Here is a 19,738-nt window from a genome sequence, read left to right as displayed (position 1 = left end):
ACCACATTCCTTGTCTATTTTTCCAGGTCCAGATGGTGCTAACTTGTTTATTTACCACATTCCCTGGTCTATTTTTCCAGGCCCAGTTCGTTCTAATTTGTTTATTTACCACATTCCTCGTCTATTTTTCCAGGTCCAGATGGTGCTAACTTGTTTATTTACCACCTCCCCCAGGAGTTCAGTGATCAGGATCTGATGCAGACATTCTTGCCTTTTGGAACCGTAATATCAGCCAAAGTCTTTATAGATAAACAGACAAACCTCAGTAAATGTTTTGGTCAGTATTTACTCTGTCACACATATCTCACAATGCTCATTCATCATTATACACCCTGCAATAGAGTTGTCTGTCCATCCCTCTGTCAGTAGACTGAAGGTTAAGCTTAGCTTTAAGATCATTCTCTGCCTTGTTTTAGGGGGGGGGGGATTATCAGTCTCATATGGACAACTCTAGATTATATACTTGTCATTTTCTAAAAAATATTCACAATGTATGCAATCAAGAATTAAATACATTATTTCTGCAACTTTATGCGTCTGTCCAAGTTTGTAAGGGATTACATCATGTCTATTAATAGGGTTTGTGAGCTATGACAATGCTCTGTCGGCCCAGGCAGCCATACAAGCAATGAATGGCTTTCAGATTGGAATGAAGCGACTTAAAGTTCAGCTGAAGCGACCTAAAAGTGACAGCAAACCTTACTAGAGGGACACACTGTGGTATGTACATGTAATACAGACAGACACTCGGACAAAATTTACTGAGACTGTGGTAGGTATTTTAATGACAGTACATTTCACATAAGAACCAGCATTTTATGTAGATCAGGTAAGTAAAAACTAACTTTTCTTTTTATCTGTGGGTAATCACATGATCACAAAGAACAGCAGCCATTGGTCGATTCACATCCACACATCATGGTATCGGCTGCAGTGTATATGCTGAATACGGGTTGACTGGTAGGTGGCACATCGAGGGGATGAAGAACAGCCATCAGACGTACTGGAGATTGTACACAAATGACCACCTTTGACTTTTCAGTGTGTGTTGTGGTTAACACTCTGTTGTGACCCCCACAGTTCCCCACCCCTCCTGCCTGACCAGTGGATACCCAGGTGTCCAGTAGTTGACCACCCTGTTTGTTGTTTTGTCTGTGAGACTGTCACTTCTCCAAACGCCAACTGTTTGTTGTTGTCAGAGTATTGACAAATATCAAAGTACCGAATGTACTGTAAGTTAGTCATTTTATGAGAAAAACAGATGCTGAATTTGTACAACAAGCAGTTGGTTTTGTCTTGTAAATGTAATCCTTACCTTGCCTCATTCCATTGTCTTTATCTTCTTTACATGTTTGTCTGTGTTGATCAACATTGTTTTTAAACATCTGTAAAACCTCATCATTTCATATCCTTGTTATCAACCAAACCTGCTCCGAATAAATGTTATAATTTTTTAATTTAAGGTTCCATTTGTTGATGCTTAAAATTGATTCCTTAATATATTCCAGACTTTAAAAATATATTTATCTTCATTCATGGGAGTGGTGAATTTAAGCTATGAAATTAATCAACAGATTCCTAAATTATATATGTTAAAAGCCATTGATTCAAGAGTATTAGAGATGTAGCCATTGAAACAATAAAATGTTTGTCACTGAATTTTACTTGGGATTTATTTTCATGGATGGGTAGGGAGTATCATCTCATTATTAAAGCTTCTAATACCAACTTTGGACTTTCAAGCAGCATATTTTATTGCCAGAATTTCCAGGCAATAATGAAATGGTGCACTTATGATTGACCAATCAGATCATCTTAAAGTAACATTTATTCTGAACCCAATTTTGGTAAAGTATAAATATAGATTAACAGGATGTTGTATTTCCTATGTATCAAAAAAAAGGAAGTCCAAGCTTGATTTGTAGAAGCCCTGTTCATTCATTGTCTGGTTGTTATTTCTCTACACCACCAGAAAGTGTGGCTCTACACCACCAGAAAGTGTGGCTCTACACCACCAGAAAGTGTGGCACCCGATTTACTGTTCTATTACTAACACTGATTGAATGGAAACATAGTTACTGGCCAATAATTGTTGTTTTGTTGCTTACTTGGAGTGCTGGAATGAGTGACACAAAATTCCCAGGTGTCCAGTACCTGAAGATTCTCTTTTATAATTACATTGTAACACATTGTAAGGAAACTGTGCCCTAATCTTTGTATACTGTACACGTATTTGATGTTTTAGTAGATGTTTTAGTAGTGGTAGTTGTTTAAAGCTGTGTATAGAAAGCACGATCTGTTGTCCAGAGACTCAAATAATGAAATCTTTTTATTCAGTTTAAATGATAACTGTAGAAGACATTTATCAAACTCCAAGGTACATGACAAAAACAGGATCTCTAATTTTTTTCTCTCTGCTTATTCCCTATGATTTGTAGAATTAAAGTTGTATCTTACACCATCTAGGTTTCATTAGAATCCACTTCTTTTTGAGAAACGGACAGGTGCTTGTCACCACTGTTAGGTGCTTGTCACCACTGACAGGTGCTTGTCACCACTGTTAGGTGCTTGTCACCACTGTCAGGTGCTTGACACCACTGTTTACTAAGCTTTAGAAGCATTAAAAATTATGAATTATCTGAGACATTAAAGACACTTCCCAACATGGATGTACTCCAACTTCAAATTTCCAGCATAAAAAGATTAAGTATGCCTGAGAATTATAAATCATTGCTATTGGCTTGCATTTCTCTTGTAGGATAAAGTTGATTTAGCAACACACACTATAATTCCGAGTTGTATGAACTATTTCAAGGTTTTGATAACTACCTTTAAAACCACTTAAAAACTTCCTAATTATGAGTCAGAATTTGCGTAAGGGTACATGTATAATTGTTTATCCATAAAAGAATGTACCTTCCTATTTAAATACATGCATACTTTGTGTGTTCTTCAAATTTCTGCACATTCGGTGGGGGAGATGTCTGTGTTTAATTGCATTCCTTCATTGGTGTTTTCATTGAAATATTTTCTCTCTTGGTGTCTAGTGAAGTAGGCACTTTTTTCATCATTTAAATTGCACCTGCAGGGATATTCTTACTCATATTTTTAGAACACTTGCTAGAAAATAAAACTATTTTATTAAACTGACAAATTTCATTTTAAACTTCTGTCAAAACTTTTGAAAATTACTGACTTTTTACCATTCAAAGTTAACTGCATTTTGATGATAGGGAGAGGGAAATCCCTGATACTTTGTCTGTGTGTCTGTGTGTGACACTCTCTGGTGGTGACCTTGTTTAATTCCTTTGCTTTCTTCTACGTAGATTTTGACGTCTGACTGTCTCCACGTGGCGTTCTCTTCATGTTACCTTTTTGTCGCTCGTTGTGTGCCCGGAGCTTTGTGTCGGCAGGAGTTACTTCCCTTGGCCTCAACCACAGGGACTGTTCATTATTTTGTATATTTCCTGGTGTGGCCTGTTAGAAACAGGAAGCTATAATTTTTTTTTAATCTCTTTTTTTTTTTAATTTTGTTTTTGTTGACTCAAATAGTAATGTGCTTCATTTTAATCAGGATTGTATACCAAAGATACATTTATTTTTTGTATGTAATCAAAAAGAAAAGCTGATAATTTTGTTTCCATGACAATATTGTACATAGTCGGGCTGGGTATGTGGTGCCAGCTTTTAGTGCTATATTTAGGTAAGTTGTTAGTGTGTATTGCCGCGCATTGTAAATGCTAGGACAAGATATGCCTCAATTATCAGCTGATGTATGCCCTCCGCTAGTCAAATCATGATACTCCATGCTACCGCTACTACAAACCAACCTACTTACCCCTCCCCCTTCTATTCCCCAAAACAAAGTGCTCTGAGGATGTCAGAAAGCATGGTAAAAAAAAAAAAACAAACAAACAAACAAACATTTTAGGTAATATTTATGCTCCCTGGCTCATCATGGGTTGATTTGCAAAGTTAAAAAAATATTGAAAATAAAACATTGTAGTCATCAAACATTGAAAATATCTGGTACTCTTAGGAAATATGCACATTTTTAATTTTTTCCTTTTCTTTCTTTTTTTTTTTTTTGGGGAGGGGGGGGGGGGGGGGGAGAGAAGAGAGGGTGCTGAAATTGATCTTCTCAAAAATATTGATGAAATTTGTCCACATGGTTGGTTTGAAGTACAGAGTAAGCAAAAAAAAAAAAAAACAATTATGTATTATTTTTTGTTGCCTCTCTCTAAATTTCATTTTTATTAGAAGCAGTTTTGTCTTGTTGCAGCTCAATAAGTACATAATAGAATTTTTGAATCAAGATCAACTTGGCACAGTGTAGTATTTACTCATATGAATATATTTATGTTTCAAGGTCATTCCTAGAAAAATGTCCCCAGCTCAATAAATATGATTAAGCTATATAAAATAATACCCAGAATTCTTACTAAAGCTGTTAATTAATCAATTTTCAATTTGGAAGCCAACAGCACCCTTTGTTTTAGGAGAGTAATTTTTCTGGGAGTGACCTGTATCAGCCTCGGTTACATAACCTTTGTGCACTTAGGTTAGTAACCTTATATTTCTCTGGTCTTGTGACCTATTTGTACTAGGGTATTAGCTCCTTGAGGAGCGTTTATAGACCCCCTCTCAGGGCTTAGTCAAGTGTACAGTTTAGACTAGCGTCCCTGTGGTTGGGATATTTTATATGTATGTAGCTTATTACATGTACGAGAAACAGATTTTTATGGTGAGGTTTTTTTAAATACAGAAAGACAGCTATATATTTTTTTTCTTTGTGGTCAGTGTTTTTGCAGTGTTTTCAGTTTTGTTTTCAAACAATGTTATTGTTATGGTTTTGTTTGTGAAGGTTTCAAAAATCAAAAGATTGTTTAGGAACTTGTTATTTTTACTATATATTATCTTGTTTGTTTTTAATGGTTCACAATGAGATGTTTTTACTGTATTGAGCACTAGCAGCATTAGGGGGCACCTGTTGGTCCCCCTTGCAACATTAGGGGGCACTGGTTGGTCCCCCTAGTTTTTGTTTGGGTTGTATTGTTTCATTGTCTGTACTCAGAACTCACATTTTTAACTGAGTGAAATTCTTTGTTTGGTGTTAACCCTAACTTACAGGCAGTGCTGTTACAAACAAAATTCATGTATAGATTTATTTTTATTTTCGTACAAAATAGACATCAACAAAATCGCCTATTAAGAGTCAGATGCTTACTGTATGCTGTCAGTTCTCAGCAATAATTCATGTTTAGTATGTGCCTTACTGCAAATGTGGAACAGATTTGTCTAAGGTGTCAAGTATATATATATAGAGTTATATATTTTTGGTTTATCTTGTTAAAGAAATACGCTCTAGATGTTACCATGGTAATATGGAAATCATCTTTTATCATTTAAATGAGGTAAATAAAGCCATTAGGAAACCAGTTTATTTGGGAACCAGTCAGAATATGATGACCCTGGAACAGGGTTCAAAGTTCAGGGGTCACTAGATCGTGTTCTCTGTATTAACCCTCCTAATGGCTGTTAACCTCGCTAAAACTCAGGAATTCATGTTAAGTGTTACAACTCCTTTGTATACCTGTTCACATTAAGCTAGTCAGAAATATTAAACTTTCACTAAATAACAGAAAAAAAAATCAAAAATCACATAGAGAGTTAGGAGAACATATTTAGATATTATATTCATCAGAAATCACCCTAGGACATTAAATAATGTGGTATTAAGTTTTACATATAAATAATGTGGTATTAAGATATACATTGTTTAAAACACGGTGAATATTGATTTTATTTTTATTGCTCAAAATTTGTTCTTTGTGGGTTTAATTTTTATGTCTGTTTTTTTTTTCTTTTGTTTTTATGGCGTTTTCAAACTACGAAGGATGTTATACATATCAAAAGATTTTAACATGCCTTGTTAAGATATTATTTAAAGAGGTTACTCATTTTACTAATATTGCTCACATCAAAAAGAAAAAAAAAACCAAATTAGATTGCCAAAGAGTATTCATTAGGGTTTGTTTATTAGCTACCCCATGACATTTGCATGCTGGCTGTAGAAATAAAATAGGATCTCATTTGACTAGTGTGGCCATAAAGTTACCAGAATCATTAACTGAGAGTCAGAGAAGAGACTATCATTGGATATACTCAACTCTGTTCTCCTAGTCAAAATATGATGAAAAATCAGTATTACCATGAAAAAAAAAACTGTCAAAATTTTGCATCTCATAGAGACACAATAACACTAAAAAACTATTAATTCATGAATAGAAAAATTTCCCTATTCAGTTTGTTACCAAATCATAGAAAAAAAATGTCCATATGGATTTTATAAAACATAGTTTCAAGACTTTTTTTTTTTCAGTTCACTGCAAGAAAATTGTACTCATTGTCTGTCATGTGACCAGAAGATCAGTCATGTGACTGTCACATGATCTTGTGTTAGTGTTGTGATTTGGCTGTGTACATTATGATATGCCAATAAACAGTTAAATAATGATCAGTTGTTGTCATTGACAATAAGTTAATGTGGCCTCATAGGAATGGTACATAGATTCCTACAGCAGTTAAATAATGAACACTCCGTTGTTGTCATTGACAATAAGTTAATGTAGCCTCAAAGGAATGGTACATAGATTCCTACAACAGTTATATTATGATCACTCAGTTGTTGTCATTGACAGTAAGTTAATATAGCCTCAAAGGAATGATATATATAATGACTACAGCAGAAGAAAATTTACTCTGTCCATACTTTGGTGTACCAGTTAGATATTATGGCATAATCTTAAGTTTTCTAAAAAAAAAAAAAAAAAAAAAAAACTGGGTGATAGATTAATTTCTAATATTTTTTAAGGGGTGGGGACTGATAAAAAAATATATATTTATAAATCTTGTGGGATGATAATTCTTAATGAAAAATGTAGATATAAGGAACAATGATCGATCTCAAAAACATACAATACAAACCTGTGAAGAGGGCATAAAACACGGACCCCTGGAAATTCCAGAGGTGAGATAACCAGTCACACCCGCCTTGAGTTCCATGTATTGATCAGGTAGACAAAATATTCCGTAGTCAAATTTAGTATGAAATCAAAGACCTTACAATTAGTATGAAATATGTCGGTATGATCCAGTGATAGGATATATTTGCTTACAAGGTCATTATATCGACCATAGAATTTACTAATTGCTGACTTTAAACGAGGTTGTTGAAATCCCCTTAACATCAAATTATCTGGCAGTAGCCTATCTCTGTTTAAAAGTTTATCAAACTCGGAGCATGCTCTTGAGTATCGAATAATTATGTTGGAAGATGTAAACACTATACTCGTATATGCAGGCGATAGCGGAATATTACTACATAAACGAGGAACGTCAACGATGGAAAAGCTGAAGTCATCTCATTTGTCAGTTAGTTAGCCTTTATCGACTATAGTCAGTAAAACATCCAAATAGGAAACAGATGTGGCAGACTCTGTGGTGTCTTTTATTTCGAGTTCATCGGGATATATCGAATCGACACACGATCGGAAGTATCTATAATAATTATGAAGAAGTTTTTGAATACTGTTTCATACAGGAATATAAAAACAGGTCGGCTAAGAAAGGAGGACAATTAGTGCCCATCGAAATTCCAACAGTTTTTTCAGCTCACCTGAGCCGAAGGCTCAAGTGAGCTTTTCTGAACGAAATTTGTCCGTTGTCTGTCGTCGTTGTTGTCGTTGGCGTCGTTGTCGTAAACTTTTCACATTTTCATCTTCTTCTCCAGAACTACTGGGCCAATTTCATTCAAACTTGGCACAGAGTATTCTTGGGTGAAGGAGATTCAAATTTATTCAAATGAAGGGCCACGCCCTCCTCCAAGGGGAGATAATTACAAAATAGCGAAAAATTAATGGCATCATTGAAAAATCTTCTTCTCAAGAACCAATGGGCCAGGAAAGATGAAACTCATATGGAATCATTGTCAGGTAGTGTAGATATGAATTTGTTCAAATCATGACCCCCGGGGGTAGGGTGGGGCCACAATGGACGGTCAAAGTTTTACATAGGAATATATAGGACAAATCTTCAAAAATCTTCTTCTCAAGAACAGCAAAGCTATGATTGGTCATATTTATATGGAAGCATCCTCAGGTGATGTAGATTCAAGTTTGTTCAAATCCTGACCCCCAGGGTTAGGGTGGGGCCACAACGGACAATCAAAGTTTTACGTAGGAATATATAGGAAAAAATCTTTTAAAATCTTCTCAAGAACAGCACAGCCATGGTTGGTCATATTTATATGGAAGCATCCTCAGATAGTGTAGATTCAAGTTTGTTCAAATCAATAACCCCCCAGGGGTAGGTGGGGCCACAATGGAAGTTCAAACTTGTAGGGAAAAAGTCACAGTTAGTCAAAAAAATATGTAAGCATCCTTAGTGTAGATTCAATTTTGTTCAATTCATAACCCCCCCCCCCCCCTCCTTTTAGAGGTAGATTGGGACCACTTATGTATTTTAAGATTTTCAATACTAAGCTGATTTTTGCTTTTTTTCCTAGCCACGGTGCTCAGGTGAGCAATGTGGCCCCTGGGCCTCTTGTTTGGAAGACCTGGTGTCCAAAGACTACATAAATGTTGTCAATGAGGAACTCCAACATGCATCCTTTTAATATCAACTTCAGAATACTTGTGTGTACAATCAGAGCGATATTTATAACAAAGCAATTTTGTTGCAATTGATAACCAATCACAAGATATGAAATTTTCCGAGTTCCATTTTTATTGAAGAAGCATTAATTTTGTCTGTGATATCAAAAAGCCTATTTTTTCATATTGGTAATAAAAAAAACGACCAATGAAAGAGAAAAGTAGGTAAATTGAACTCTGAAAAGAAATGGGACCATTCATGTATTTAATGTATAAAATCTCCGTACATTCTTAGAACGCCCGGTGTAACTTCATTCTAAATACGCAGAAATGGCAATGTATCGATAGAAAAAAAAATCAATAAAATGTTAATTATCATGAGGCCATCTTTAAAAAATTGTTTGGTTGTCCTCTCCCGACTGACTGGCTAAAAATGGCCGACTCAAAAAAAAAATTAACCTCCCGGAAGCAATTTTTTTTATGCATGCCTGAAAATAGATTTTAAAATTCAGCATTGTTACAACGCACTTTGAAAAATTACGCACTTTAAAAAAAAATTCAAAGTGCGTTAAATTTGGGACCAAGTTAACGCACTTTGAAACAAAAATATTTTTTTTTCAAATTAATTGCGTTAATATGGACCATATTAACGCACTTTGAGAAAAAGTATGCACGGCTTGGTCAATATTCTTGCTAATATTAAGTATGATAAATAATTATTTGAACCTGGTTGGATAACTTTTCGATGATGACGTCACCTCAGGATCTGAGATATAGACGTTTAAAAGATTTTTAGGGGTTGTCTTGTTCCCAAAGGTTCTCGTAAATATTATAAAAGGAAAATAGGTCTTTTAGAAATAATGAAGGAATGATTGTTTTATAGCACAATTTCGTTTCTTTTTTTTTTATCCAGTCTGTAATAAGTTCGGTAGATGTAGGGGCTGATGAGTGACTTAAATCATCGCATTCTTCTTAGGGAAAAGGGAGCAATTATGATTTTTCCATACCATGAAAATCTCTCTCTCTCTCTCTCTCTCTCTCTCTCTCTCTCTCTCTCTCTCTCTCATATTCATCTGTCTATCTGTTGTGAACATGTATGAAACAATGGTTGACTCATTTATTTGATAGTAAGGAAAATAAACCTTAGCCACATTACTCACTTGACTGAATTTTTTACAGTCGGCTATTGTTGTTAGATCAGCGATGTGACACCCGAGGTTCTCTTCTTTTAAATAAAAGGGTGCATTATTTTATTATTGTTATTTTTTTTTTTTAGGAAAGCTCATCTCAGTTTTTTTCTCATCTATTTAACGTTAAATCAAATTGAAAGAAAGTATATCAATGTCATACCAGTTATGTAAATACATATATTTGAGTAGGAAAGATGAAGAGTTGGGCTGAATGACCTTCTACCTGTCTTCTCGTTCTCAATGAGGGTAGATCAATTCATTGAAGTTTTTCTAAAGAAATATAACAAAATAATGCTGTCTACACTAAAATCTAAATCCAAAATTTTTGTTTTATACATATTTTTTTCAAAGTGCGTTAGGTGTCTCCATGGTTAAAAAATGTTGATGTACACTCTAAACGCACTTTGAAATTTTTTTCAAAGTGCGTTCATTTTGTACCAATTTTAAGGCACTTTGAAAAAAAAAATTCAATGTGCGTAATTTTTTCTAAGTGCGTTGCACACAGCATGCATTGATTTTGAAATTTTCTTTGAAAAAAACTCACCCACCGACCGACTCAATTTCTTCATCCTGAGGCGGGAGAGGGCAAGCAAACATTATTTTAAAGTTGGTCTGAAGAGATCAAATTATCTTTTCTTTAAATACTTGCAATTAAATTGAGTGAAATGTGAAAAAGTTTCTATAGTTTAATGATCTGGATATCATCATATTTACATAAAAGTCCATTTGCCACTTTAAATCGGAACATATAACATGCGCAGATCTAAAGGGTGTTGGATGGGTTTGGAATTCTTCCTCTTCCCTTTTTACCTTTCTTTTCGATTTTCAGAGTTATTAAAGTAACGTGAGGAATAAACCAAAAAATGACCATGATCATTGCAGGAGCTCCCCTAGAAAACACGGACCACTCGTATGGTAAGAAGAGTCATCTTGATGAAGATGTCCATGTTAATTTTTTTAAGCTTTCTCATTTTCTCCAAAGTGGCTAACTTTCTTTTGGATCTTTCTTTCTTTGTGTGTATGGGGGGGGGGGGGGTGTTCCTGGATCTGCCCGTGTATCATATGTGTACAAACTGAAACAGAGCTTTACATAAGTAAATGATAATGATGTATAAAGATCTCTGAGGATCATCGTTAGGCTTATAAATGAAGAGGAATACAATAACAAGTGACGTAATATACGTATATATACGTATATTTATTGATTATACACAGTATATCATTATATTTATACACCACATTGACAATAGTTTTTCGGATTATTCAAGCTATCCTACGACGACGGAGGAACCACTGAAACAAAAATATTTCCATTAAACAACAAATCTATATATTGATAACACCCCCCCCCCCTTCCGTTCTTCCAAAAAAGAACTGTTCTGTAGCTATTCTTTCTATAATATAATGTTAAGCGTACATTGGCAAAATGATCACTTCACCCCTGTTTTTACGGACTTGTAATGACGATCATATAAAATGTAAACCCCACCCCCTGGGACAAAAAAACTTAAACCCGATTCATAAAATTTTAAAAGATGAAGATAACGACCAGCCATCAAACTCATAAATCCAGTGAAGAATACTAATATTGAAGGGCAAAATGCACGGACTCCTGGAAACAACAAAGTTGGGATCGGGAGCCTAGGAGGAGTAAGCACCCCCTGTGAATCCTCTATTTTGATCAGGTAAACGGAGTAATCCCTAATCAAAATTAGAGTAAAACAATGGCTTAACAATTGGTAGGAAACACATCAGTCATAATACGACCCAACGTTGTATGCATGCTGACTTTAAACGAGATTTTGAAAACCTTGTAACATCAACTTATTTATCATTAGCCTGTCTTGGTTAAAAAATTGATCGTACTCGGGATCGTACTCGGAACATGCTCTTGCGCACCGTATCAGTTGGGAGACATGAATACAATGTCAAGTGATACTGGGATATTTCTGCATAAATAGGAGAAGTTGACAATGGAGAAGCTATTACTTAATAAATAATTAAATATATAAAAATTGTGGGTATGAACTGAAACCATATATGGTAAAGATATTTTTAAGAAAATGCATGAGTAATAAAATTTAAGAAGGAGTAATTGCCCTTTCTATTTTTTTTTTTTTAATTTATTGAAAATATTAATTTTTTTTAGTATTTTTTATGAATCTATATCCTTTACTGTGAAATATGAAGATAACGAACAGTATAACTATTACATTTCTACAAAATATATTTTTTATTATGTAAGAGGCTTGATTAATGAAATATTTTGCAAAAACCTATGACATCACCTGAAGGCGGAGACACCTTAATGACACCTCACCTTTAGCCACTTGATATGAAAATGAATGTGTACAAAATGAAACTGAGCTCAAAATAAGTAAATCAGAATGACGAATAAAGAATTAAACATCTGAATGTTATCATGGGTCTGTTATTAACTTGAATACAATAATAAATGACCGTATACATGTGTTTATTGATTAAATCATTATATTTGTACATCACTTTGACACTTGTTATTGGGATTATTCTGGCTATCCTACAATGCCGGGGGAACCACTGAAACAAAAATATTTTCAGTAATAAATCCGGATTTTAAAATGTCCTTATCATTTTTGTCCCCGGACAAACAAATCTTATAACAGATTTGTGAAGAAGGAAGAGGAAATGTAGTAGCTACTGATACCTGGTAACAACGTTGAGTCTCTCGCAGATGTAATAATTCTCGGAATGGCAACTTTCGGCGTACCACTGGAAGTGATGGTCAGAGTCCATGCTCAGACAATTCTTATCTTTATCGTTATTGGAGACGCGGCCGGAGAAGGAAGAAATAACGTCATGTCCGTTAGAGGCCCAGATCCAGTGTCCTTCGCGCACTGCGTCCGTTCCGTCGACCCAGATCTTCTCATCCCGTATGTCTGATCACAGTGAAAAAGAAAGGTCGCAAGTTTGTAGGGACGGATAAATAAGGTATCTTAATAATTCAGAAAAGATCCGTACAACTATATCACATGTATCAAAAAGTCGGGATATATCTTGGAAGTACAGTGCCATCACTTTAAATAGAGCCGTGGCAGATAGCAAAATTGACCAGATTTAAAAAAAAACAACCAGAATTTAATTACTGTTATAAGTTATCCCTCATTCCCATACGAACTGATGGGTTGTCATAAGATCTGACAATATTTTTTGTCAAAGTACTATAGCTTTGTCTACACAGAGGTAAAAAGTCACATGTAAGTATATAAGTACTCCACACACTAGCTATAGTATGTTTAAGTATATTCAGTACTTTGATTTACCTCCATGAAGCTGGAAAGCAATGGAGCTGATATCTGCTCTGTTTTCGAATGTCGCCAGAGTTCCTTGCAGTGCTTCACACATTTCCTAGAAAAGGAAGAATAAGTGCTATAGAGGTCAAACATCAACTTGTTGAGTCAAAAATTCAATTCAGAAGCAATTAATATAATTGTATCACATGTAAAGGGAATGAGAAAAGTGGCAAAAACAAAATAATGTAGTGAAAAGATTATTGAACAATTATATAGTTATTTCAGCGAAAATTATATATTTTATAAAGCACTTTTTTGAGCTTATTCAATTATGCATGATCATCGCCAAAATATTTAACATAAACATTTGTAAGTGGAGAAAAGACTGCCCTAGTCTGGGAAGTCCGTTACTATTTATTCCATAACCAAAAATAGATTCGTTTAATTTAAATAAACTAAGTTAAGTACGTGTTTAACATGAATATTGATTTTTCATGTTAATAAAGTATGTTGCCACTTTGGGTATTGTATTTTTTTTTTTCGAGAAATATTTGTTTCGATAAAAATAAGGAACGTAAAATTTCGGTGACTTAATTAGGCCTATCTACATTTTTCCATGTTTTCAATTTCATGGCAGAGGAAAAGCTATAGGAATTTTAGCATTAATTAGTTGAAATTTTTTATTACAGCAATAATATTAATAAATTGTTTCTTGCGTTAAAAAAATATATACATATGTATATACACGCTTTCCGTTTAGTTCCCCGTTTTTCTGGGTTCTTGCTCCACTCTAAATTCAAAATATTCCTATGTGTATTTTTCCCCCAATTTTTTTTCAACATGTTTTTTATTAAATGTGACAATTTTCAGACATTATAAAAATAAATAAGTCTAGATCCAACATAACCTCTCAAAAACAAGTTTAGAGGATTGAATTGTTTGTTACCATCAGTACTAGACACAATTTAAAAGCATCATTACAACATAGCTAAGTTGCATGTCCACATAATTAATTTTCTTGTTAGGGTACAGAAACTATACCACCTTACTTAAGAGGTAGTTAAATTCACTGAATGATGATAAGGACCTACTGCTGCTTCCGGCCATGAGAGTTTGCCGTGGCTAATCATATAACAGTGACTGTCGATGCTGGACCAATCCGCAGGACAGGCACAGTGGACTGCTGAAGCTGTAGATAAAATCCTAATAATTAACAAATTATGTATAAAACACGATATTAAGGACATATGCAACGTACCTTACCTACTGATAATTTTTCAGGATATTCTTAATTTAAGATTATAGTGTCATCAGATGTTCATAGACAAAAAAATCAGCATGTATTACCAGGGGTTTTAAAAAGATATATATTGATGAAAATTCTTGTATAATTCAGAGAAAAATATACAAAAATTACTAAGCACATATTCTAGATGTATCATGTTTTGTTTATCCAAACTTGTTTTTGAAAAAATGTAGCACACAGTTTCTTCAAGTATTGGAACTCTTCAACTCCAGGGAAAAAGACAATAAAGTTCAAACTATATTGCGAATGTCCGTAAGGGACCTGCGAAAATGACATGACAGCAGAGAGATACAGAGAGTACTATATATATATATATATATATATATATATATATATATATATATATATATATATATATATATATATATATATATATATATATATAATACAGTTAAAGTATATCATTGAGGGAGTTACCAAGATTCCAGTTCCCCAAGGCCAGGACTATTTCCCGAGGCGAAGCCGAGGGAAATAATCCTGGTCGAGGGGGACTGGAATCTTGCTAACTCCCTCAATGATATACTTTAACTGTTTTATTATACCGATACAAACGTAAAATTTAGAGGATTCAGATAGCGTGATTTCAAAGCAGGGATTAGCTCACTGAACTACATGTAACACACGGAGGTTAGTCCATATATCATACCAATGTAAAAGTAAAATCTAGAGAATTACGGATAACCGGGAATTAGCTTTCGAAGCAGGGGTTAGCTCACTTGACTAACGCACGGGGATTAGTCCATTCATAAAGATTTATGGGGAATTAGTCACATCTAACGATCTTATGTTATATAGGGAAAATACCAGTAGAGGTATAATAAATATATATATCGCTTGCCACAGCAATACGAGAACTTAATATCAGCCGAGGGCCGACAGCATGTTTCATCTGGTTTATTTTCTAATAATATCTATTCAAATTGCACCTCTTGTATTTTCAAAACAAAGAAACAATTTAATTAAAACAAAAATACAAACACACAGTCATGACAAAGATGTATAGGTTCACTTGAGTTCGACGGAGTAGATCAAGACGAGGGCGAGGCAGTGGAATTGCAGGGGGCGAACAAGCTAGGGCGAAAACGCTAGGGCAAGAATACAAGGGTGACAACTAATGCAACGGATCTCCCTAAATCTCGCCCTGTATTCCCGTTTTCTCTCTTTGTTGCTCCTTCGCCCCAAGAACAAAGAAACTCTAGTTTCCAATATGTGCCGCGACACCGCACACAACACTGTGCTTAAATCATATATGTGTATTCAACATAAATCAAGAATAATGTTTACAACTCACCTAAAAGACAAACCAAGGCCACACGAAACATGGTCGACATGTATACGATAACTTATGAAAAAGTCAAACAAGACTGGAGTTTATATACCAGAATAGACCTACAGGGAAGACAGACAAGATTACTGATAACCTACATTTATAACAGGATCGTGTAGAAACCATGAGTGTATAATTGTTATTCAGAAATATCAACCATAATTATTCCAAGGTCGAAAGAATGAAGGTCCTTGGATAATAGAATCAAAAATGTTTGGGGAGGAAATGCTAGAAAAACAAGCAGAATTTGGAAATTCCCAAAATGTAGGAATAGCTGAGTTATAATTGACATCTAACGCATAATCAGAGAATTGTACCTCACACCCTATACTCTATATATATCAGTAACGATTTGTTCTACAGTGCATGATAGAAGGTTAATCAGTAGGAAAAACCTTTGAATTACTATTAAATTGATTCTAGTAAGTAGATTCTACGTACACTGCTGGGGCCCGTTTTACTACAGAACTTATGACTAAGAGCAAAATGTAATTTTGCAAATAACTTTTTTTTACTTCATTGAGAAAATGGTTTGAGTCTTTTTCAAAAGAATTTAGAAAGATGCATTTATGCAGGCAATTTGTATTAAAAGCATTAATTGTACAAGATTTTACAATCATCTAAAGTTTTTGATCTTAGTCGTAAGTTTTTTTGTAAAACGGGCCCCTGACTTAATTACTGTTATTTAGCTAGCAGATTCCAAACTCTAGATGCTCTACTTACTGTTTAGTTAGCAGATTCTACACATTTGAGTAATCCTTGTTTCATCAACTTGTTTGGCAATAATTTGCCCCGTTTTAGAAATTGTTCTTATGTAAAACATGCTCTTGTGTATTGAATCAACCGGGAGACATTAACTCCATATACATATATGCACTTTCATATGAATATAAAAATAGGTCTGTTAATAAAGAGGCGCAACTGGTACCCATCGAAATTCCGGCAGATTGTTGAAGACTTGATCTCCAAATCTACGTAGATATTGTCAAACAGAAACTCAAGCATCCTTTTAATATCATATTCGGAGTACGTGTGTGTACAATCAGAATTTTTTTTTTTTTTTTTTTTTTTTTTTTTACAAAATAATTTTGCAAATGGCAATGTAATGACAAGGTTAGTAAATTTAGGAGTACCATTTTTCTTGAAAAAGCAGTTATCTATATCAAAAAGCCTGGACTTTAATATATCATGGGGAATCTATACTTATAAATTAATAAATTTTGCAAATAAACTCCGAAACGGGTGCACCAGAGTTCTTACTTACTCCTCTAACAATACACACGATACAAGATGATGTCCATAAACTATATTTAGAATTCACTTGCATTGTAAGTATCATACATTAAATTGAAAGTGTACTTTTATTTTCTATAAACAGCCATGAAATAGCAAAAACATGAGTACGGTGGCGTTTCCGGTTGGCGGATCTAAGTTACTGGCAATTTCTAATGAAACTGGCAACAAGCAATCGTTTATTTATTTCATTAAAAGTCATTACTGAATTATTCAATCGAAACTTTATTTAAATGATATAAAAGAAATAAGTTGTGATAACCGATTAAAAAGGAAAATGTGCAAATTATTCCCGTCATTCACCGATCGTAATATTGACGGAAGCTTCTAGAACATCATAGAGCATCGAGCCCGATGTTAAAAAGAAAATAGCTGCTTTAACTTAAAAAAGTTTTGTGTGAATGGTCATTGAAATAATGGTAAATCATTGATAACATTGTAAGTTGTGAATATATTTATATATCGAAAGACTATTACATATATTTAGTAGGTTTTCCTAATAAATTTATCGGTAAAATTTGTATATATATTCCTCACTGAGAGCATCGTGGCAAACGAACCCGAAGTACAATTTGGACTTCGTAACAAACCTGCTTACATGAAAAGAGAAAATTAATGAATAAGGCATTGTTCAAATACAATAATGCTGTAAAATTTTGTGCTTTAATCAATACATTTCAGTTTTTTTCTGAATAGTCTTTTGTATCAAATACTCGGCCTATTCCAGTGGCGAATCCAGGAATTTTGAAAGGAGGGGGGGGGGGGGGGGGGGCAGTTTTGGGTTGGGGTAGGGGCCCACAGACACACACAAAAAATTGATATATTAACTTTTATGTATATTTTGGACACAAAACGGGAGGGGGGGCTGCCCCCTCTAAATCCGCCAGTGTATTCAAAGCGCGTTATATAAAAGCTATTTTTTACTCAGGTACTTGGGTCTTGGATTATAAATATGGATGTACCTTATTGATATGTAAAAAAAAAAAAAAAAGAGGTAAGGTACAGTTTTTACATATCAATAAGGTACATACATATTTATAAACCAAGACCCAAGTACCTGCGAATTTTTACCAAAAAAAAGAAAATCAATTTCTCAGTAAAATGAGAATTTCTTGACGGAAATGAAATAAGAGTATCTGAAGTACAATATCCATAACACAGTATATACATGTACAATATCCATAACATAGTATATAACATTTTTCACAATAAACGTCAATTAATGAAATTATTTAAGTTTAACAAAGGGGGTGGGGTGGGGGTTGAGGTGGAGACGTACTTCTTCTTTATGCAGGATTTTGAACAAAGTATTTCTTCCTGCTATAAGCCTTTAGGCTGTCAGTAGAAACTACAATATAAATATTATTGGATTTTTTCTGTCGGTACTCGGTAGTGGTATAAATTCAATTCCCCGCGCTTGCGCGGGATTTCATCTAGTGGTTGTATAAAGTGTTGAACAGTCAAACGTTTTGATATGTTATTGAGTTTGGTCAAATTTTATGATTTCAAACTCTCTAAAAGTTCCTTGGAGCTTTTAAATCCACATCTGATTTACACCACTTCTTGAATATATTGTTGTACAGTACTGAAGTTTCTTCTTCACTTAGTGAGTATAAAGAAAGAGGCTTGGAAGAACATTGACTGGAACCCACAATGTATCTTTGTAAGGATTTTTATGTAGCAACTGTTTAATTAGCAGATTCTACGCTCATAAACTGATATATCTTGTTGATAAGACTGATATATTTTGCTTAAACAGTGAAATATCTTGTTGTTACACATTGAGATGTCTTAATGATAAACTGAGATACCTTACTGACAGATATCTTGTTGATACACTGAGCTAACACTGCTATCTTTCTGGTAACTGAAATATCTTATTGATACATTGAGATATGTTTCTAATAAACTGAGATATCTTGCTGATACACTGAAATATCATGCTGATAAAATGAGATATCTTGCTAATACAACATCATTCTGATAAACTGAGATATCGTACAGACAGATATCTTGCCGATACACTTAGCTATCTTGCTGGTAAATAAAATATCTTATTGATACATTGAGATATGTTTCTGATAAACCGAGATATCTTGCTGATACATTGAAATTTTATGCTGATTAACTGAGATATCTTGCTGTTACATGAGATATCTTACTGACAGAAATCTTGCTGATACACTGAAATATCATTCTGATAAACTGAGATATCTTGCCGATACACTGAAATATCGTGCTGGTAAACTGAGATATCTTACTGGTATATTTTGCTGATAGACTGATATCTATATAGACCGAGATATCATGTTGCTTCACTGCCCCTTGTAGATATACTGATCTTGCTGAAAGACTGAGATATCTTGTTGATAGACAAATATATTGCTGATATACTGAGAAAATCATGCTGAAAGACTGAGTATCTACTTAGAGACTAGTATTCTTGTTGATAAATCAAGATATCTTACTGATACACTAATAAACAATTGAACTTTGTCACCTCAAACACTACCTCCAATACCAAGGAGTTGGAAGTCCCAATGATATTTTCTTTATGTTTTTTACCCTTGTTCAATAGAATCCTCGGATATCTCGCTTAATCTTTGTCCAGGGTGGTTTGAATGTATCCTACTGATATATCGAGACATCTGCTTAGAGACCGAGATATCTTACTGACAGATATCTTGTTGATAAGC

General features: G+C 34.2%; 2 protein-coding genes across 8 annotated transcripts in view; one reads left to right on the top strand and one right to left on the bottom strand.

Moving 5' to 3' along the window:
* The window catches only part of LOC133185173 (CUGBP Elav-like family member 2), a 43,821-nt gene extending 37,304 nt beyond the window's left edge, over positions 1-6,517 (top strand). For all 7 annotated transcript variants that reach the window (XM_061320229.1, XM_061320234.1, XM_061320232.1 and 4 more), the window contains 3 exons: positions 134-277; positions 579-720; positions 3,327-6,517. In XM_061320229.1, coding sequence (XP_061176213.1) covers positions 134-277; positions 579-706 — 272 coding nt within the window. In that variant the 3' untranslated portion in view covers positions 707-720; positions 3,327-6,517. The remainder of the gene's footprint in view (positions 1-133; positions 278-578; positions 721-3,326) is intronic.
* A 5,807-nt stretch (positions 6,518-12,324) lies between these two features.
* Positions 12,325-15,753, bottom strand: LOC133185657 (snaclec echicetin subunit beta-like). The gene is made up of 5 exons (XM_061320965.1): positions 15,714-15,753; positions 14,208-14,305; positions 13,147-13,231; positions 12,531-12,762; positions 12,325-12,403 (listed from the first exon to the last, which is right to left on the bottom strand). Exons 1-5 carry the CDS (start codon positions 15,751-15,753, stop codon positions 12,379-12,381), a joined length of 480 nt encoding a protein of 159 aa, XP_061176949.1. The 3' UTR covers positions 12,325-12,378.
* Between the last annotated feature and the right edge of the window lie 3,985 nt (positions 15,754-19,738).

This window comes from Saccostrea echinata, unplaced genomic scaffold (genome assembly GCF_033153115.1).
Source record: "Saccostrea echinata isolate AGI-Se365-2 ecotype Australia unplaced genomic scaffold, CSIRO_AGI_Sech_v1 ptg000012l, whole genome shotgun sequence".
NCBI classification, from domain to species: Eukaryota; Metazoa; Mollusca; class Bivalvia; order Ostreida; family Ostreidae; genus Saccostrea; species Saccostrea echinata.
Note: the sequence above shows the minus strand (reverse complement) of the source record. Positions and strands in the feature narration are given on the sequence as shown.